Source organism: Papaver somniferum, chromosome 4, assembly GCF_003573695.1.
Source record: "Papaver somniferum cultivar HN1 chromosome 4, ASM357369v1, whole genome shotgun sequence".
Taxonomy (NCBI): Eukaryota; Viridiplantae; Streptophyta; class Magnoliopsida; order Ranunculales; family Papaveraceae; genus Papaver; species Papaver somniferum.
Window position 1 is genome coordinate 3,778,553 of NC_039361.1, and position 22,170 is coordinate 3,800,722.

At 40.1% G+C, this 22,170-nt stretch overlaps 2 protein-coding genes across 2 annotated transcripts; one reads left to right on the plus strand and one right to left on the minus strand.

Annotated features, from left to right (window-relative positions):
• Window positions 1–10,220: 10,220 nt before the first annotated feature.
• On the minus strand, window positions 10,221–11,009 carry LOC113271826 (uncharacterized protein KIAA1211 homolog). The gene has a single exon (XM_026521750.1). It carries the CDS (start codon window positions 11,007–11,009, stop codon window positions 10,221–10,223), a length of 789 nt encoding a protein of 262 aa, XP_026377535.1.
• Window positions 11,010–17,949: 6,940 nt separating this feature from the next.
• LOC113271828 (FBD-associated F-box protein At4g10400-like) lies at window positions 17,950–18,615 on the plus strand. The gene has a single exon (XM_026521751.1). The coding sequence runs from the start codon at window positions 17,950–17,952 to the stop codon at window positions 18,613–18,615; it is 666 nt and encodes a 221-aa protein (XP_026377536.1).
• Window positions 18,616–22,170: the final 3,555 nt, after the last annotated feature.

Genomic DNA, 22,170 nt, shown 5'->3' on the forward strand with positions numbered 1-22,170 from the left:
GATTAAAAAAATCGCATTCATTCTTGGGTTCCATAACCTTCATGTGCGACCATCATTTTCGAAAATGGTTATTTATTTCCTGTTTGGGCATAAGGTTTTATGGTTGTTCAAATAATTAGTTAAGAACTACTGAAAAGGGGAAAAAATGGCACAAATATCATAATTTACCAAGACAACACCCTGGCCAGACGCTCGCAGTATGTCGACGTAAATTGCTTTGGCTTAACATAGCAAAACAACGCGCACTGTACCACTATTTTGAATCTTGACCAACTAGAACACTGCTTGAAAAATCCCCTCAACGCTCCTACATAGTAAAGTAGGACACAACCAGAAACACTAGCAACTAATCACCCTTGTCCCTAGTACGAACACTCAACTACTGTAGTTCTGCCACTATGGTGGACCTTGGACTTAATATCAGATTATTTCACCTTATCCCTCCCACAGAGGGGAAAAAATAGATACTTTCACAAAGTTGGATTCATCATCATAGCCCATTGCTATGCTATCCATCAAACTCTGTAATCCATTTCCCATACATTATTGAATCTGGCTTAAGAGAAGGTACGTTCTTGTTCAGTTAACTAGCTATGATAACTCAATTATAAGTTAATTAGAAATCTCATGGTTAGTGGTAATGGAATTTCAGTGTTATGCTGTAGAGTGCAGAGTTGAGATTTTTATAGAGAGGAACACTACCATTTTTTCTCTAGTTCCGATTTCATAAAAGTTCTTTAGTCCAGATTTTGGGTCCAGATCTGCACGCAATTTTTAGTTAGACATTTTTTTTGGGTGATTTTTCTGAAATGCAAGTGAGCTATATTTTATCTACTAACTTTGTTGCTTTACTTGAAGATTATCGACGTAATGTTTAAGAAAAAGAAGCTACAAGGAACGGATGCGCTGATTGTGAGAGAGATGGAGGATAGGATTAGCAAATTATCTGATCCCCTCCTTTGTCATATCCTGTCTTTACTTCCGTTCCAGCATATCGTTGCTACCATCAGTTCCTATTCTGAAATTACACATCTTTTATCTTCTGATCCAGCCAAAGACAGCAATTTACGGACCAAGATTTTCATGAATTTCATGGATAGAATGTTGATGCTTCATGATTTGTCACCTATAAAGTACTTTTCTCTCCAAACTCAGACTACCGATAAATATAGCATTAATTCAAGGATATCTTCTGTTATAAGACGTAAGGTAGAAACAATCAATCTGTTGTTGCCGCACTCAGATGTATACTCTCCATTCTAATTTCCTCCAGTCTTTTCACTTGTGAGTCACTGATTACATTAAGGTTGACAGTGCGTGTTGTTATCTATCTTCCTAGATATGTGCATTTTTCCTGCACTCAAATTCCTCACCCTATACGGTGTGAGAATTAACGATAAGTACTTTTTTTTTTTGATCGGTTAACGATAAGTACTTCATTGAGAGACTTTTGTCAGGTTGTCCAGTTCTTGAAGAATTGAATTTAGATTCATGCACATGGTATGGCGTTACCGATTTATGTATTTCTTCTTCTACATTAAAGCGTTTGCGCATCAGAGGAACTCCACAGGGAGAGATCAAGATTAATGCACCAATATTGGAGGACTTAAGTTACACCGATTTTCTTGGAAAGAAACATGTTGTCTACAGCTTTCCATTGCTAGTTGATGCACAAATTTTCCCTGCAGCAGTAAATTATGGAAGTAGTTGTAACTACTGTAAATCCAATAGCACACCCAAATAAGAAACGAAACAGATCTAAGACATGATAAAGGTGTTGGATAAGAAATTCTTTATTGATCAACCACTCCAAGTAGTGAAAAATACAAGTTCTTGAGTATAAGGAAACCCTAATCTCTCACTCTAAGCAAAGCTCTCTTCTCCCGAAAGAATCCGCCCCCTCATATATTGCCCAAGGACCCCTATTTATAGACCAATCGACCCTAATGGCGTACAGCTCATTTTACTTCGTCTTGATCTCGTGGAGATGCTTTATACTTCGCCCAGATCATGTTCCATAAAGTTTTGCCCTTTCTTTCGCTGACAACTTTGGGTGTTTGTCGGGACAGCTGTCTCTTTTCTTGCTCCATAATTTACTGACTTCGCCAATTATCTTTTCAGGCAAGTAACCTTATTTCGTCAATCTTTATTTCGTGGATGGTGTCTTGTTGGGTACTCCAATTTGATTCGTTTGCGTTTTAGATTCCTTATGCGAGATACTTCGCTTTAGGATGTTTCCTTTTCGTGCTTCGTGTTATTAGTTGGTGGCGAGGTAATTCTGACATTTGATTTGACAAGTCACTAACCGGGATCTTTGAGTGAGATTCTTCAGTCCTATTTCGTGCCTTCCTGTGCAGCCACGTGGCGAGCCTATTTTGTATATCTACATCTTGCCTTTTCTTATTTCATTCGAATTATATGAGAATGGAATAAGAACCGGTTGAGATTCCTTGGCTGCCACGTTCTCCACCCTCCGGTTTTCACGCGATCATGTTCTTTTGGCAACTGGTTATTACCGGTGAAGTTTCCTCGAACGTGCCGTTAACCTGTTCTGCCGGTAATCTCCTATTTGCTATAAATATCTTGTTTTAGCCCGAGTTTGGGTTTCTTCTTCCTTCTCTTTTTCGTGAACCCAAGCACATCACTTCTCTTGCTCCTTCTTTTGTTCTTATCGCTACCCTTCTTTTTTCTCAACTTTCTCACCTTCCCTTCACCGTCATGGCTCCAAAGAATGCTTCAACACCTTCCTCACTCAAAACCTTCGAGGATTTCCAAGCAGACTTCCATAAGATGGGTTTATCTTTAACCCCTGCTGTTGATTACTCTGTAAGTCCTCTTGTGTCTTCTACTCAAGACATGGAACTGAACTACAGGTGGATTCAGTCTGATGTTTGGTCGGCCGACAAAATGATCATCTCTGTTGGTCAGCTAAGAGTCGGCTTGTCCGTTCCCCTTTACAATCCTTCTAAGCCTATTTTTCTCGAGATTTTGAACAAGTTTCAGTGTGGGGTCTTTCAGCTTTCTGGTGATGCAATTCGTATTTCCAACGAGTTTGTGATTCGCTCAGATAATGGCACTTCGCAAGTCTCAGCAATGGTTGAGGAGTATGATTCTCGCGACTATGACGTTGACTCCTTCGTGACTAACTATTCCGCTCGGCTTACAAGTATGCGAAAGTATCAAGAATGGGGCATCGAACTCATTTGGAACACTATTTTTGCCCCCTCCAAATCTCTCCTCCTTGATGTGGATCCTATCAAATTTGGGCGAGATGACCGACTTCGCTTCCCTTGTGACGAAGATTGGTTGATGTTCCCTCTAGTGGTAGGGGGCCCTTTTATATGGGGTAGAGAAAGGAGTTCCTCGTGAGGGTCCTCTTCCCCAGCATTGTTACCTCGCAGGTTGCGATCCTTGGAAGCTTCGATGGTCTATGCCCGCCGAGGTATAGTCTTGTTTCTTGGGCCTCTCTTTTGTTTTTGGTGTTTCGTTTGTTCTTACACCTCTTTTACTTTTTATTTAGTACGAGATGCATGCTGCTCTCTTCTCAAAGCGCACAAGGAAGGGGAGGTTACTACTGACTCTCATGCTCCCAAACAGGTAGCCACCTCGCCCATCACTTTCTTTTTGGCGTGATAACCTTAAATTCTAACCCTCTATTCTTCGCAGGATAACGTTCCCCTTATTAAGAAACCTTCTTCTGAGTTAACTAAGGGACGGAAAAGGCGTGATCATCCTAATCCGCCTCCTTCTCTTGCTCAGGTATCTTTACTTCGTCCAAGTTATCATCTTTTGTACTTTGACCCTTTCATTTATCGACTTTACTGAACTTGCTATTTCGCAGACTGATGCTCCACATGTTCCTTCTTCTGGCGAGCCTAAAAGGCGACGCAGGGTCTTGGACTTGGCTGCTTTGACAGCAGTTAGGAGCTCTGTTTCTGCTCCAAGTCAACCTACTCCTCTCAAGCATAAAACTCCTCCGCCTCGTACAACTTCTTCTTCCAAGCTTGCTAATTCTCCCATTCCTTCTCCTTTCGTGGTTCATGTTGAAGAATCTCCCGAAAAGCCTTCCCCTTGTGAGAAGGGTAAGCAAAAGGTCTCGTCTGTCTCGTCTAATCCCCTTTATGATCCTGATATGAAGTTTCTGCAAGATATTTACCACAAGGCTCGCGAAGATCCAGCCATGATATCTCGTGCTCTTGAATCTCGGGTGACTTTTAACGCTGACGACTTTCTTTCCCAAGATACATCTGCACTGTTTAATGCCTCTATGAATTTGTCTCTCCAACAACATTCTTCTTTAATGAACCTGGTGGGTCTTTTATGCTCTTTCAGTTATGCCTTCTCCTCATTCCGAGATATATTTCTAACTTTCGGTCCTTCGATTCACAGGAAGTCAATCGTCACATGGCTAGCCTCGTGGAGATTAGACTTGTTCGCAAGAAAGCAAAGAGGGATGATGCTCAAATCAAGGCCTTGACGAAGGAGCTTAGATAGGAGAAGGAGTATTCCAGTAAGCAAGACAAGAAGATGGAGAAGCTTCGAAGTAAGTTCCTTCCCCTTGCAGATCCATTCCTTTCCTTCGTTGTTACTTCTGTTATTTTCTTATTTCATATTTCGTCAAGCTCGATGCATGCAACGCCAAATGGATGCTTCTGAAGCGTCTGCCTCGCTGGAATATATTCGTGCTGAGAATCTGAACCTCGTGACCCAGAATGATTGTTATGTGGCTGAGAACGCGAATGAGAAGGTCGAGACCCTTTTCTCGCAAGTGGACCGTCTGTCTATTGATTGTTCTCATAACGAATAGCTGAATCTTCATCTTCATGACGAGAACGAGCGCCTTAAGCTAGAACTTCAACCGGTTAACAATTCCCTTACTACTTCGAGGAATCTTCATTCCTCGTCGTTATCAGCCTGTAAGAGGCTGGAGGAAGATAACGAGCGCGTAATCAGTAGAAAAAAATCAGGTTGTGGTTGATCTTCGTAAATCTCGCAAAAAGGTAGCTGGCTTAAACGAGGAGATTGATTGTCTGAAGAAAAAGGTGGAATTTCTTCAGGCTCAGCTGGATAACTCCTCATACTCGAAGTCTGTCAAATCTTCCTCCCAAACCAAGTCTGCAGATTTTTGCAAGAACAATGGTGCTCTCGTCATTCAATCTAGCAAAGATACTTTGAAGTCTGGTCACGGTAAAGGTTGGGATAATGCATATCACGAGCTATGCGTTCAACTCCAAGAGTCAGATCTAGAAATCTCCAGGATGGATCATTTGCATTCTGATCCAAGAAACTTTGAATACCACTATCTTACAGATGTAAGGTAGCTTTAGGTGCAACACGAGATACTATCGGTTATGTCAAATTTCAGGTTTCTGATAAAATCTTGTTTTGCTTTTGCAGAGTCCGAAGAGCATTACAAGAATCAAGTTCTTCACCTTTCCCACGAAAGGGATGAGTTTCGTAAAGAAGTTTCTTGCCTCAAAGATGAGGTTAAGGATTTGAATGTTGATATTGATGAGATGATAGAAGATTCAGGGAAAGTAGCGAAGTTAGCTTACAAGAACACCCAGAACCACCTGGTCTCTCTCTTCAACAACTTCAGTGACGAGCATGGCATTCCTCATCCTACTTTTCCTCTAAAAGTTTTTTCTGACGAAGAGCAACCAGTAAACCACTGAGTTATCTTAGGTGGAGAAGAAAGGCTTATTGAAGGTGGCGAAAAGCAAAAAACCAGTGATACGAAGGTCGAGGAGGAAGAGTCCAAGGATTCCTTTGCTTCCACGAGTTCTCTGGGACAACCATAAAATCTTGATGCAGATACTAGTGCTGGTCTTGGCGGAGCTGGTGGTGAAATCCCTGGGGAAGCAACCACTGATGGCGTTCCTCTTCAGCAACAATCTTATTTTCCCTTCTCCCATGTTTTCAACTTTTGTTATTATAACAATTTCTTTATCTGGGCTCTCCCAATCTTGGGGGGCAAAACGCCTTGACTCCTTTCATATATTCTTAATACTTTTGTTGACTAAATCGATATTATGATTTTTCATTTCGCCCAGTATATACTCGCCGAGGAAATACTCAAAAGAATAAAAAAATTTAAAGTATATACTTGCCTCTTATTCTTTTGTATATTTCCAAGGTATGAAATGAAAGGTTGGTATCTCGCTATTTTGACTTCGCGCGCAAGCTTTGAACCTTGTTACTTGACTCATTGCATATTCTTTCTTTAATTTTTCTCCTATGCTTCTCATGTTGTCCTTAATTTCGCTGCTTAACCCTTCTCCATTGTCCTTTGCATGCCTTTGTCTTTTTACTCATTTCGTGATAATTTTGCTCTATATATCGTTCTAGTGTTACTCATTCATGTGTTGCTTTCCAAGGTATTATTGTGCCTCTTAATTAAGGTCTTATGGTACCTCATCCTTTTTGAAGGATCTTAATTCGACGAAGTGTCGGGCGCTTATTATTCTTTCAAATAATAATCCATCTACCTCTCCTTAACACTTGTTATGAACCCCGTTTCGCGACAATGTGACAAGCCTACCCATTCCCATGAATGTTAGCCCCATGACATTGTCGTCTTTTTTGGTCACACAGCTCCCTAATATGGAGGGTGTCATCCCTTTATATTCCCCATGATTGCCCCTTCAAGGAGGTTAACCCTAACATGCATGTTGGTTTCCTCCCATCCAGTTATTACGACACTCAGTTGTTTTCGTGACTTCTTATCCTCTTCGCCGATATGGCTTGAGGTTACGAAGTCACACCCTAAGTGAGGTTTCTTTGGGATCGAGTGCATTGTAGCCAAGACTTGTCATACGGTCATGGACGGTAACGCTCCAGACGTCCCAGACACCCGCAGCTCAACCGAATACGTCGGCTCCTTGGTCGTACTCTGCACTCCTTACCGAATAAGTCTTATCATTGCCCCTAGCTTCCTTTCTGAGAGTTGTTCACGACATGCGTTAGGTCTTGCCTTTTGCACTTTCATGCGAAATAGGTTGTATGTCGTGGATTCTCATCCTTCTTAGGAGAAGGGTTTAAGTTTCCCTACAAACCATTTATTTTGTGGGTCTTATTTGCCTCCTAATCTGAGGAATTACTTGCCTGTGTTGTGGTTTGTTTCGTTTTAAATGCCTTATGGATATGAAAATTCGTATCAAATTTCAAAATATCATTGTTATTATTTTGTAAATCTGATACATTGCCAAATGATAAGTTCACAAGTACATTTTCTCGTCTCTATGATTCTTCCTTGATATCAGCATTCTTCTTTTAGGCGGATGTGCTCAGACTAGTACATTTTCAACTCCTTCATCTTCACCTCGTTCCTGATCTTGAATAATGTTGAAAAGAAGGGGTGTCTGGCCGACAGTCCATAAATGAACGATCGTACTAAATCTTCTTCTGATAGCCTTCCCTTTAGTTCTTTGCAAATCGTATCCCACCTTGCCACAATACTTTGCAAGCTTTCATTTTCCCTTTGTTTCAACGAAAATAGTGCTGCTATTTCTGGTTTACATGGATCACTTCTCGCACATTTGTTCATCATTTCTGGTTCTTCCCGCGTTCTAGATTTTCTCCTTGTCACTGGGTCATTGCTCGATGCGCCTTTTCTCCTTGTCACCATCAATTATTGCATACGATATTCCTTTTCCCTGAACTCCCTCCTGCTGCTTTCTATGGCTCTTTTCAAATCTTCTCGTTCATTTTGTTCCCCTCGCACCTTTCTATCTCGCCAATACTCATGACGTCCTTCAGTTGCCAATTTATTTCCCGAAGTATTTTCTCTCCTTTGGGTGTTATGTTCCGTTTGTTTTCTTTTTAGGTGATTGTTCTTAATCAAGAGATTCTCGTTTTCCTTTCTAGCCTTATTCGTTCTCTTACTAAGTCTTCCTTCCTTCGTCTTTCTTGGTAGATCTCCTCCTTTAATTGTTCCATCTCCTTGTCTTCGTCGCGTGCCTCATTTTTCTTACCAAAATGACCGGGAAATTCAACATTTTTCTCAACCTCTTGTATTGATACCTTCTTGCGCTTGGAGTTGTTTGCCTTTGCTCTGCCTTGCGGGGTTCGTTTTTCCTTGTCGATGGGGGTTTCTTTCTCGTTTCTCACTACTTCGCTTCCTTCAGCTATTTTTCCCTTCTCCGTTTTTCCACTTTGCTTTATATCAACTTGGCTTTCCTTCTCCGGAGTTTTCTCGCGATCCCTCTCATTGAAAATCGTCATCTTATCTGCCTCTTCCATGCTTTTATGTGTTGTAATCTGCTCCTCGCTTATCCCAATGGTTAACACCATCAGTTGCTCCGCTCTTTTTGCTTCGCGTACCTTCCATTTTTGTTCTATCTTCCTTCTCAATTTCTGATCATAGTTGTGGACATCCTTTTCGATACAATCTCGCGCATGCTTTAGATCTCCCTTGATCTCGCCTGTTGCGCTTGGCATGGGAAACCATATGGTCTGTTGATATGTAGATGCAACCCCTTTTATCCCATGTATCCACGGCCGACCTATGAGAGCGTTATAAGGTGAGTCTATATCTATCACACAAAAAATAACTTTTGTTTCCAACTCGCCCGCGAAAATCTTTACGACTAATTCTCCCTTCGGCCTTGACGCAACCCCGTTGAATCCATATATATTATATGTCGATGGTACAAGGTCTGAATCTTTGTACCATGGTTCTAAATTCATGATAAAAGAGTATGTCAACCGAGATCCCCGTATCCACCAATATTCTGTTTATTCCCCAAATTTTCTCTTTCTTGACTTCGTCATCTTCCCACTTTGAGTATTTCCCAAAATTTAAAGTTATGACCAATGGCTCTGTGTGTGAAGCTCCTCCATCTGGTACGTCCTTCGCTGAGAATGTTATGTCCCTATTTTTCCACTCTTCTAATGGCTCCTTCTTCGCCACACTGAATATCTCGTTCCCTTCGAAGTCCCTCTTTTGCACTCTTTTGAGTATATTATCATGGAAATTTTGAATGCTCTTGGATGAATGTATTATTGAATTACAATTCAGTTTTTGGGTTCCCCGATCTATTTCGATTCGGTACACTTGTTGATTGTCACGAGATGGGGGTGGGGCGGTTGTACATATCCCTCCAGAAAATGAGAGAGCTTCCCATGTTCCACTAGACGAAGTATAATCCTTCGGATGTTTCGGCAGTCATTCGTATGATGTCCATGAAACCGATGATACCTGCAAAATTCATGACTCCTTGTACTCGAAGCTGGTTCTCTTCCCATATTTGGTGGGGACGGAATCTCTTCTGTCAGTACTATCGCTTCTCATACCTTCTCCACAGTTGTATTGAGTCTTGGAAGCTCTACGTCTTCAAAGGGCGGTGCATTTAGTGTTCGCTCTCCAAACCTAGGTCCTTGATTTTTTCTGTGCTGATATCTTGTGCTATGGCTTCGGGGCTCATATTTCCTTCGTCTTGACTCCTCATACCTCTGTTGATCGATCCACTCCTGATCTCCGCTTGACACAGCTACAAGTTTCGCCGGAACTGTGGTTAAAGGTTCCTCTTTCTCATATTTCGGATCATCCTCCACGACATGTACTGTTCTTGGTAATAGCCTTAAATTTCCTTCCTTTGCTGGAATTGTTGTTACTTCGCTGACTTGCCTCTGCTTCTCTTCCACCGCTATGTATTCCTCTTGGTACTCCCTTAATTCATTCATTTTCAAGGAGTTCCGGATTATGAATATTTGGGTGTACAGCAGGTCGGTCGGGAATAAGGCGTTCACGAAGGCTAGGATAAAAAATTTCTCATCAACTCGTCCGCGAGTTCGCTACACATTGTCCTCCATCTCGTTACTAGTCCTCGCAAACTTTTGGTTGGTCTTCTCCTTAGGTTGAACAAGGTCTCGATTCCTGGCCTCAGCAGGTTGTTACTTACGTACGTTTTTACGAATATTCTCTGTAGGTCTTTAAATGATGAAATCGACCTTTCTGGTAACCCGTCGAACCATGCCAACGCTTCGCCGGTCAAGCTCGCCGGGAAATATTTATAGAGTACCGCTTCGTTTCGTCCCCACTACATCAATGATAAAGTATACTGTTTCAAGTGATGCACAACACTTTCCGATCCGCTGAATATGCTTGAAAATTTCGGTAGCACGCACTTCTCAGGAATGCCTGTATACATTATTTCATAGGTGGATGGAGATTTATCTGCCTCTTCTATCGCCTCTGCCAGTTGCACCCTGCCACCTCTTCACGAATTTTTTATCAGTGTCCTCATATCTCGTAGCTCAATCAAGACCTCTTTGTTCAGGTTTCCTCCATTTACTTCATGATGGTCGCCTCTCATTACGCTAAGCCTTCCTCCCCCACGTCTGGTTACTTCCTCGTGTCCTTGGTTTACATCGTGTTTCCTTTCCTCTTCACGCCTCCTATCGTTTTCGTTCATTCTTTCTTCCTCATACCTTCGTCTTTGATCTTCCCATCTCGTTTCCTCCAACGCCCTTCTCTGATCTCTTTCTTCACTGTTTTCTCTTCGTTGTCTCCTTCGTCGCTCTCCTCCGTCGTCCTCGCGGTCGTACTTCCTCTGTCGTGTCCTTTCTTCTCCTGAAGATATCGTGTTTCCTTCCGAGTCCATGGCGTCAGTCGCTGCTTCCTTGTTAAGTTGACGATTTTGTAGTGCCCACATAGCGTTTGGACTCATCAGTCGAGCATGCTGCTCCGCTAGATCCCTGTCTCGTTCCCGTTCAAGGCGAAGTGTCTCCCTTAGCTGATCCAACGTCATGTGTTCCTCGTCAATGTTTTCTTCCAACTCTTCATGGGTCATTTCTTCCTCTATAGCGGTGTCCGTGTCAGAAGTGTGTATCGAGCCTTCCTTAAAGTCATCTTCACTGGTCTGATTATTCCGCCATAGGTTCGCGTCTTGTCTTTCCCCTGCAACCGATATTTCTCCCCTTTCCATTCTCCCTCCTCTTTTCGCTTCCAAACGTTTGCCCCTCCTCGTTGTTATCACGTGTCTCGCTCGATCTGGTGTCCTTGCCATCAACTAATCTTTGGTTTGACATCTTCCGACTAATTTCTTGCCTTCAATCTTCCGATGCAATACCCAAGGATTACTCTCTCTCTCTCTTATATTTCTAGTCTTAACTACGAATGAATCGTTTAAGATCTACAAAACCCTAATTTTAAAACAACTCGCCAAAATCTCCAACTTCTACAATTTTAAAACGATTTCAACCTTTGTCAAACTCTTAGATGAGGATGAATCCCCGATCTAAGTCCCTGTTTCTGGACGCCAAAATGTAACTAACTGAAAATCCAGTAGAACACCCAAGTAAGAAAAGAAACAGATCTAAGACATGATAAAGGTTTTGGATAAGAAATTCTTTATTGATTAACCACTCCAAGTAGTGAAAAATACAAGTTCTTGAGTATAAGAAAATCCTAATCTCTCACTCCAAGCAAAGCTCTCTTCTCCCCAAAGAATCTGCCCCCTCATATATTGCCCAAGGACCCCTATTTATAGACCAACCGACCCTAATGGCGTACAGCTCATTTTACTTCGTCTGGATCTCGTGGAGATGCTTTATGCTTCGCCCAGATCATTTTCCATAAAGTTTCCCCCTTTATTTCGCTGGCAACTTTGGGTGTTTGTCGGGACAGCTGTCTCTTTTCTTGGTCCATAATTTACTGACTTCGCCAATTATCTTTTCAGGCAAGTAACCTTATTTCGCCAACCTTTATTTCGTGGCCGGTGTCTTGGTGGGTACTCCAATTTAATTCGTTTGCATTTTAGATTCCTTATGCGAGATACTTCGCTTTAGGATGTTTCCTCTTCGTGCTTCGTGTTATTAGTTGGTGGCGAGGTAATTCTGACATTTGATTTGACAAGTCACTAATCGGGATCTTTGAGTGAGATTCTTCAGTCCTATTTCGTGCCTTCATGTGCAGCCACGTGGTGAGCCTATTTTGTGTATCTACGGTAGTAGTCCAGAACAATGTTCTAGCGCAACTACGCTTCTTAGAGAGCCTTTCAATGTGAAGCATCTAAGAGTTCATGATAAACTGTTTAAGGTATGCCATTATAAACTATTTAAGGTATGCCTCTATTGTAGTACGAGTACCAGATTATCTGTGACACCATATATATTATTGACAATAATTTTTTGTATTTATTTTTAATGATATGATGGTTTTTAGATGACTTACAACTGAGATTATTTTGTTTCACCTGATGACTATAGGTAATAGCTCTTAAAAATTATCATCTCTTACTGAAGCTGCCTACATTTCATAATTTAAGCGACTTGGTAGTAATTTGGAGTTATCCTTCTTCAATTGAAATAGCGCTATTGAGGTTGCTCCAAGTCTCGCCGAAGCTGGAATCACTTGTCTTCCATAATGTAAGTAACAATGTTTCCAAAACATTTATTCTTTGTATGGCAATCAAATCAAACTGAGGTGGAGAAATACTTGTTTATAGGTTTTGCATAATCACTGACAAGTCTCCTTGGAATAACTACTGTTCAGGGAAATGATTGTCAATCTAATGATGATGATAGTTGGAAACTAATTATTGTGCCAGAGTGTCCGACTATTGTGTCCGGATTGGAGCATCTCAAGGTGCTTGAATTCCTGGAATTTTGTGCAGACCCATGGGAGTTGTATGTGGTAGAACTTGTTTCTGAGAAGTGCAAGATTTTTGCAAAGGTTAACCGTCAAAACTTCTAATAGGAGTACTTTTTATTAAGAAAAACCAAATTGCAAATCACTACAAGGTTACTAATGCTTCCAAGAGCTTCATCAAGTTGTGTGATTGAATTCTCCTAAAACTTCTTTAGCAAAACTTATGTATTTTCCTTGTATGTTGGGCCATCTACGGATTCTCCTTCTAGAGTTTTGGAAATGCTTCCAGGATCCTGTTGTTTCTTTGAGAGTAAAACTTTTAAATAATTGGTGTCTGCATCATTTAGTAGTTAAAGCGTGTTAAACTAGTTTTGTAATTTAATGCTTATGCTGTGTTGTAACCTTACTTTCACTACCATGCGACTTTTTGATTCAACCAAGCACATCTGTAATACTGTATATGTTTATATTTCTTTAATTTGTTCATCAGTGACGATGGATTGAGTGGTCCCCATTGTTGTGTCGCCAGAATCTTCACCCATTGTTCCTAAACCTGATGAGCAAACTGGAAACTTAGCAGATCACCCTCAATGTAGGTCTCACAGTTCATGTGATAGATTAACCATCCCCAGCTTCAAAGATCTACATAATCAACCTCGTGAACAATTAGAAAACATTGCACATTCACCATTTAGCAACCTCGATGCATTCATCATAACATGTACTTACTAGCAAACGATGCAGGAAATATGATAATACCTAGCAGATTACTCATGAACTAACACATACTTGATTAAAAAACATACCTCCAACTCACCAAGAGCACATTAGGTACCGTTTTGCAAGTCTTATGGAGCTAAACTGGAAAGACTCAGTAATAATGGAATTGCATAAAGTTGAAACATATTCTGTAAAAGATGATGCATATAGCTCACTTGAATTTTGAATCACTTGCAAATAATGAAAAACTGCTAGAACATGCATCAGTTCTAAAAGAGCCTATAAGCCATGGATTGAAACAAACAATATCAAAACGCAGACTGAAAATCCTAACTAGTACGTAGATAAGAGGCCGACTCCAACACCGCTTCCATCCGCCCATTATTATCTAGTACAGTATTAGGACACATCTCGATGGTAGAGAAGCTTCTCTATTGGCCATCAGATTTCCTCGCGGGATTTTTACCCGGAACAAAACATGGTAGGTGTAGAATCTTTCAAAGTTCAACCCTCGGTTTCCAAAATACTTTCACAACTTTGGCTTCATCGTCATAACCCACTGCTATAATCAAACTCTGTAATCCAGTTTTCGTACATTGTGGTTGCTGCTACTATATTGTATCTGGTTTAACAGGTAGGACACACATCCTTAAGTTAGAAGTCATAGTTATTACCATATTTTAGTATTTGTTTTATTTGGAATTCTAGTTATTTTAGGTATCGGTAAAGGCTTGTTGTGTAAACAGGCATATGGAATTGTTCCAACGGTCCGCGAGTTATAACCCCAAAGGTGTCATTATCTATATACAAAAACTCCAACAAAACAAATTGTTCACAAAAACCCCATTTAATATAAACCGTCTATATTATCCTTCTAGTTTAAATCACCCCAACAAAAACAAAAATCAACCACACTTTAATTCTTATTATATTGTCACCCCCAACAAGAAATAAGCACCGCCGCCACCGAGAATCACCGCCACCACTTCCGACCACCGCCGCCATCGCCAACGCCACCTTCTGCCACAGCCGCCACCGACCACCGCCGCCACCTCCGACCACCACCTCCCCGCCGCCACCGACCACCACCGCTCCGCCGTCGCCCGCCGCCGCCACCACTGACCACCACCACCGCCACCACCGACCACCACCGCCCGCCGCCACCGACCACCGCCCACCGACCACACCGCCCGCCACCGACCACCACCGCTCCGCCGCCGCCACCACTACTGCGCAATTGCACCACCACTGCCACACCCTACACCATCCAGCACCACCATTGTCGACCACCACCACCACCACCACCGACCACCACCACCACCACCACCGATACTACGTAATTGCACCACCAATACCAGCCACCCTACCATCCAGCACCACCACTGTCGACCACCGCCGACCAAAACCAGCACCACGACCGCCCACCACCACCACCTCCCAAAAATACGATGAAACCAATTTTTTTCATCATAAATATGAAACCGATTTTGGTTTCATCATAAATACGATGAAACCGATTTTGGTTTCATCTTGGTTTCGTGAGAAATCACCTGCAAGAAATTTTTTAAGAGGTATTATACATCTTCATGGATAGAAATACATTGTTGAAATACGATGAAACCGATTTTGGTTTCATCATAAATAAGATGAAACCATAATTGGTTTCTGCGCTTCAACAGCAATACCACCAGTTATGTCTCAAGACCCATTACTCAGCTTCACCTGGTATATCTTTCCATCTAGGTTTACAGGCAATTCCTCATTGTATTAGCACTTCATTGCACCTGCAACTACAAATTCACTTCAAATCCCCATACTGCATTACTGCCTTCCATTTCAGTTCAAGCTCATACCTGAACACCACAAATGCTCCATCTCAGGTTTGATCTTCAACTGGACCTGCAATATCCATATTAATTCAACCAGAGCAACACCAGTTCCTCCATGGATTCTGATTATCACCAGCTCAGTTCATAATCACCACCAACATAGGCATCTCAGTTCTTCTCTACACTCTCAACCTGCAACTGTACTTAAAAACCATTCTCAAGCATCAGCTCAAACCATTCTTCATAGAGAACCAACTCAAAGCCAACACCAGTACCACCTTCTCTATAATATTAACTTCAGCTGCAACCGGAGCTTACTAGCAGCATCAAATGAAACTCGTCACAAGACCCTGTCACTGCAATAACCATATCAAACCCATCACTGCAATACCATAACCATCTCAACAATACCAGCAGCTACACTTGCACACTGCCAATCTGAAAGCAGCGGCAGCAACATCTCCTAGCTGACTCTACTCAGCTCCACAATCCAATTCACCACCTGCAATTGCTTCCCATTTCAATTCTAGCCATCATTTTTCTCTATTAAACCTTCTTTTGGACCCTCTCCTTCACCTAATTTCAGAATCAGATTCCACTGTTTCCAGAACAGTTTCCTGTTTCCCTTCTTCCTGTAGTAAAGAAGTTTCATCAACTTTATTCATCCCAAGAGCAGTCCTTAATGTCTCCATCTTTCTCTCCTTTCTAGCATCAATTTGATGGGTCTGACTGAGTACCTGACACCCTGAATCAAACACAAGCAGTTCCAACATATCAGTAATAAGATATAAGAATATTGGCCAACAAGAATAGAATAGTTACTTTTCTCTTTCCATATGCTCAAATCATCTCAAGTAGGTACTCGGAAATTAAAAAGAGCATGTTTTAGGGAGATGCCTCCTTCACTTACGCTGCACACAAGTGTCGGTGCAGGAGTCAAAAGAGGGCCACACTGTGGTACTTATACAAGTTTTCAAGTTCAACAGGGGCACCTAGTCTAACCACTCTAACCATAGATGATAACTATCAGATTGAACTGCAAAATATGACTTTGAAATGTATGCATGGCAGCTCAACATTAACAAACCACATAATGTCAACTGCTAAGTTAACTGTGGAAACGCAACTTAAGTTTTCAATAATTGCACAACCAAACAACTTGTACACTTTCCTTAACCAGTTCTTTAACTGGCATGGACTTCAATTAAAAAGTTAGCCCATAAAATGGACCTCACTAAGAGACAGTAATGCACACTTCATTGATCTCAACATTTTAGACTAAAGTACTTAGACAAACTTCAGTTCAAAATTCATCTACTATTAGAAAAATCAATCCACCAACAAGCAACATAAGACTAACTGTGATATTCATATCCCATTTCCACCAACACAGAGCAAACAAGGGACGAAATCTTGCACCCGGCAAGTTAATCTCACTACTATTTGGTATAACATTTTCAAGAATAAATCTAATTCATCATCAAACATGTAAATGGAATTAAATTTACCAAGTCAATAAATCCTTACAGTAACAATCAAAAGTAGAAGGAAATAAGATTTTTACCAAGTCAATAAATCCTTACAGTAACAATCAAAATCAAATTCTCAAGAATAAAAACCAACGAAATGTCAAACAAAACGAAATCTGGTATCCAACTCAATTGAAAAATCAGTGAAATGATAAGATTTTTTAATACTTCAAAACTTTCAAATTATCATTCTAAATCCACCGTTTCTCCCAACACGAGCATATCGTCATCGGTAGTTCATTTCCACCATGGAATTAATTCCTAGATCTAATTCCTAGACCTTGTGAGAAACGTCACCACTCCATCATCCCTTCCTTGAAAAATCGATCTCAATCATCAATTCGTCACCAACCCATCTCTGTTCTTCAACTGAAGTCAAAATCGCAATCCTAATTTCAACAATTAAGGGTTAAGGGAACGAAGGTGGTGATGGAATTGAAGGAGGCGGACGAAGGTGGTGGTGGTGGTGAAATACGAAGGTGCTAGTGTGGTCGGGGAAGCATAAAGTTTCTGCTGGTGAGATCTAGTATCGCTGCGTAAGAAAGATACGTTTGGGTGTTTTCAAAGTAAAAAAAAAATTAAATTTGCTAATTATTATTTGAGCTGGGGTTTTTGTGTCACTATTTAATGAAACTGATTTAATTTGTTAAAATTAATATGGGTGGTTTTTTTGTTCCTTTAAGTTGGTCACCTAGGGGTATTGTCACTAGTTTTGTTGTCCCAAAATCCATCTTTTTATCGATCAACAATTTTTAATCATTCAACTCTTCTTCTCTATAATCTTTTTTTCCTGTTCTACTTTCATTCTTCTCATTCGTATCTCTTTCTTCCCTTTGCATCTCCTGCTCTGTATTGCATTCTTCCAATACAAGGTATGTTTTTATTTATTCAATCAGATGTTGTATTTTTATTGTGCAACTGTTTTGAAAAACTAAACCCTAACTTAATGAGTTTTTGTTGTCTATTACAACTTATGATAAAAACCCAGTTATAAGTGACTAGCAAGATGATGGTTAGTTAGTGGCAATGGAATTTCAATTTTCTACTGAAAAGTTGAGATGTTTATAGGGAAAAAAAAACTACTGAACTTTTCTCTGATACCTAATTTCATGAAATCCCTTTAATTACTTGTAGTACCTTGGAAGATTTTGGGTCTAGATTTGCATGCAATTTATTATTAGACAGCTTACGAAGACGAGTTTTTGATTGAAATCTATCTACTAATTGTGTTGTTTTTCTATGTACTAACGAGTTTTTTTATAATTAGATCATCAAAGTCATGTTTAGGAAAAAGAAGCTACTCAAGGGAATGGATACGATGATCGGGGTAGAGGAGGAGGATAGGATTAGCAAACTACCTGATCCCCTCCTTTGCCATATCCTATCTTTCCTTCCTTTCCAGCATGTCGTTGCTACCAGTATTTTAGCTAAACGTTGGAGGTTCATATGGAATTCAGTTCCTATCCTTAAAATTACACATTGCCTATCTACTGATTCAGCCAAAGACAGATATTTACATAACAAGCATTTCGTGAATTTCATGGATAGAATGTTCGTTTTTCGTGATTTGTCTACTATAAAGTACTTTTACCTCCATACTTACATTTCAGATGACTATAACATGAATTCATGGATATCTGTTGTTATAAGACGTAAAGTAGAAGAGATCCATCTGTGGTTGCCACATCCTGATGAATACTCACCCTTTCTAATTCCTTCAAGTCTTTTTACTTGCGAGTCACTGGTTACATTAAGGATGTCAGTGAACGTTGTTCTCAATCTTCCTAGATCTGTGCATTTTCCTAAACTCAAGCTCCTTACTCTTCGAGATGTCAGAATTAAGGATAAGTACTTCATCGAGCGACTTTTGTCTAATTGTCCAGTCCTTGAACAATTAAGTTTAGGTTCATGCACATGGGATGATATTGCCGATTTATGTATTTAGTCTCCTACATTAAAGCGTTTATGGATCACTGAGCCTCCCTGTGGCTTGATTAATATCAATGCACCGAGATTAGAGTACTTTAGCTGTACCCGTTTTCTTGTAACGAAACATGTTCTGGATAGCTTTCCAGTGCTAGTTAATGCACAAATTGAGCCCGCAGCTGAGAATTCTTAAACTAGTAGTCCAGAAAAAGCTTCTAATTCAATTAACCTTCTTGGAGCGCTTTTCAATGTGAAGCATCTGAGAGTTTGTGATAGACTGTTCAAGGTATGCTTCCTTTGCATACCCAATTATATGTTGACAAGATATCAAATTATAAATTATGTCTTTGTTCTTTTTTTCTTTCTTTTCTGATAACAGAAATGCTTAGAAGTTACAACTGATATTTCCCTTGTTGTACCTTATGAGCACTAGCTCCTACATACGATCATCTCTTTCTGAAGTTGCCCACGTTTCATAATTTAAGGAACTTGGTAGTGATTTGGAGATCTCCTTCTTTAATTGACAGAGCGTTATTCAGGTTGCTCCAAATCTCGCCTAAGCTGGAATCACTTTCCTTGGATGATGTAAGTAATTTTATTTTTTAAAGATATATATGGTAAGGACCCTCAAGCTCGTAAACCATATTAGACTAGTCAAGAAATGTATTAGCCGATAATAACTCGATTAGTTTAACATGAACGTTAATTAATAGGAATTAATCTAACAACGATCTAAATACGAAACTAGTATTGTCATTCGAACATCATCGGACGAAGAAGATAACTGCTGTGTTAAGTGAAGGGTAAATTGGTCATTTCACGTTAAAGTGTTCTCAAGGCAACCGACTTGTCTTCTCAGGGCACCCTTAGCGGATACTCAAAAGCAAATCGATAAGGGAGAGGAATTTCTATTTTCTCTTTCATTTTTCTTTTCTTCTCTTTTCTTCTTCTTCTACTGAGTCTACTCCTCTTTCTCTGTTCTTTCTCGCTGGTGTTTCTGCGGAGATTTGTGAGTTGTGAGTGAGATTTTATTGATGAGAATCAACTGATGAAGATGTCTAGATGATGAAGAAGATTGTATGGTTGTGAGGTTTAAAACAGAACAGTCGAGGTGAATCTGAGAGTATCAAGATTAGGGTTTATGGAGATGATTTAGGTTCTGAAGATTTAAGGAAGGAAATTAGAGTTATGGTTAGATGAAGAGTCATGGGTATATGTTTGATTGAAGTTTTGAAGGCGAATCGGTGATGAGTTGAAGAATTGGGGTTTGGAAGAAGAACTCAGAGAATTATTAAAAGATGAAATCGATGTTCTAAGATGTTGTTATGAGATGGGTTTGAATTGAATTAGAGTTTTAAGTTGAAGAACAATCTGAATTTGATAGTTGGGGTTGTGATTCTGTTTGAGTGAAGATTTTGGGAATTAGTTGTGATGAACTTTGGATTAGGGGTTATCTGGTGATAAGCTGAAACGAATCAATCAATCTAAGAAAGGGGTTGATTTCAACTGGTGGAGTTATTCAGGTGCTGATACAAACACAGAAAGATTGGGGGAAACGGTAATTCAGAGTTTCTTATGTTTGAACTTTCTTTTAAGGTTCATAGAAAAATTAAATTATTAAAGAGTTTATTATAATACCCTTTGGTTTCTTAATATTTACAAAAAATCTCCACTTCTTCTTAACTTCTTAATACAGACAATCCATGGTGCAAAATTAATCATCCATCATTCCCTGTAACAAACTGTTTCTCTTCCCAAGCGCCTCCTTCGATTGCTTTCTTCATTCTCTCGTTGCAGAAGACCTCCATCACTTTCTCAAGGGAGTCGTAGCAGCAGCAGCAGCGAACATGGGGCATGTTCGTACCAAAACCGTGAAGAAATGCTCTCGTCAGGTTATCGAGAGGTACTATTCAAGGATGACTTTAGATTTTCACACTAACAAGAAGATCTTAGAAGAAGTAGCAATCATTCCTTCAAAGCGTCTTCGTAACAAGGTTGCTATGAATTTCGTTCCTGAAGAATCATATATCTAGACTGATCGTGAGAGTGGATTTAGATACAACCCAACTCTCTAACTCTGATTATAGCTTATACCCACTGTTTATATCCCTTCGAAACACAGAATACTCATCATTCGTCATCTATGTTCTCAATTAACAGATCCCATCCTTCAAATCGAACACAGATTTCATTAATTGAGCCACATCCGAACCTTTGCTCTTCTCGTTCTGATTCATCTTCATCAGCAGCTCTATCTTCTTTCTTTCCTCATCTCGGCATCCAAGTTTGTCTTAATCGGAAATCTCTCTCAACCCCATTGTCGGAAGATACTCTTGGAGAGATGGGTTCGATGTTGTTCCGATTTGAACTCGAGAAGATGAAATTAAATAAATAGATTTTTGCTTTGAATCTGAGACAGGGAAAGAACAGTGTTGTTGCTATTGAACTTGAGAAGATGAACCTGAATCTGAAATTGAGAGATGACCGTGAATTGAGAGCGGAATAGGGATTTGAGTAGATCCGTTAATGAGGAACAACGATTCGGCTACTGGTAGTATTAATTGATGCACAAAGAGGAAGAATTTAGGGTTCTGATTGATGCAATTGAAGAACAAAGATGGAATTGAGGTTGGGGTTTTGTCAAATCTGTAGAGGAGTGAATCTTAGAGTTGATGTTGATCGTAGAAAATGGTGCTGGTAATGGAATTAATGGATCGAGTAGATTGCATGGGATTAATGGAGTATGCCCTAATTGAGTTGCCGGTGATGTTTGACTTTGAACTGTGAAAGAAGAATTAAGAAGGGTGTTGATTTGTAAACTCGTTATTTTTACAAATCCATCTCAAGGAACCTATTTTCAGCAAATAAACCATCTCAAGGGTACATTTGTAAACTCGTTATCTTTAAAACATTTTTATTTTACGAAAATATTAACTTCTGGTCATAAACGGTCAACATCTGGTCCAGGTACCAAACCTTAACGTTGGACAAATGTTAGACCAAATGCTAGTATTGGTCTAAACCTGAATATCAAACTCCAATTATCCCATTTCCCATCTCCGAGAAATGAAATATCCTAACATTATCCAACCGTTGACAAATACCACTGGAAAACAAAAAACCATTTTCACTTGAACATCACTTGGAGGATTAATATCATGGAAATACTTACCTTTAAGAAGTTTCACCAAAATAGCGTCAGGAGAATAAATTAATCTACAAACAAGCTTAGTTAGCCGAATCCAATTTAACATAGCTGTTTGTTTATTATTTGGAAACTGCCCCCATTCCCCACGGCTGTGAAGTGGTCGTGAATGTGTGATGGACAAAGTGCGCTAACTCCTTCTGGCACTCTTGGCCTTTGGTAAGTTGAGCATTTCCGAATTTCAACCCTCTGTTTTCAAAATACTTTCAGAACTTCGGCTTCATCGTCATAACCCACTGCTACAATCAAACTCTGTAATCTACTTCTCCCACATTGGGATTGATGCTCTATTGAACCTGGTTAAGAGAAGAAGGTATGTTCTTATTTACTCAATCAAATGTTGTTTATTATCAAACTTTTTTTGAAAAA

What these genes read in the sequence shown, in the direction of transcription:
- LOC113271826 (XM_026521750.1), bottom strand. Translation starts at nt 11,009, where the DNA reads ATGGCAAGGACACCAGATCGAGCGAGACACGTGATAACAACGAGGAGG.
- LOC113271828 (XM_026521751.1), top strand. Translation starts at nt 17,950, where the DNA reads ATGTTTAGGAAAAAGAAGCTACTCAAGGGAATGGATACGATGATCGGG.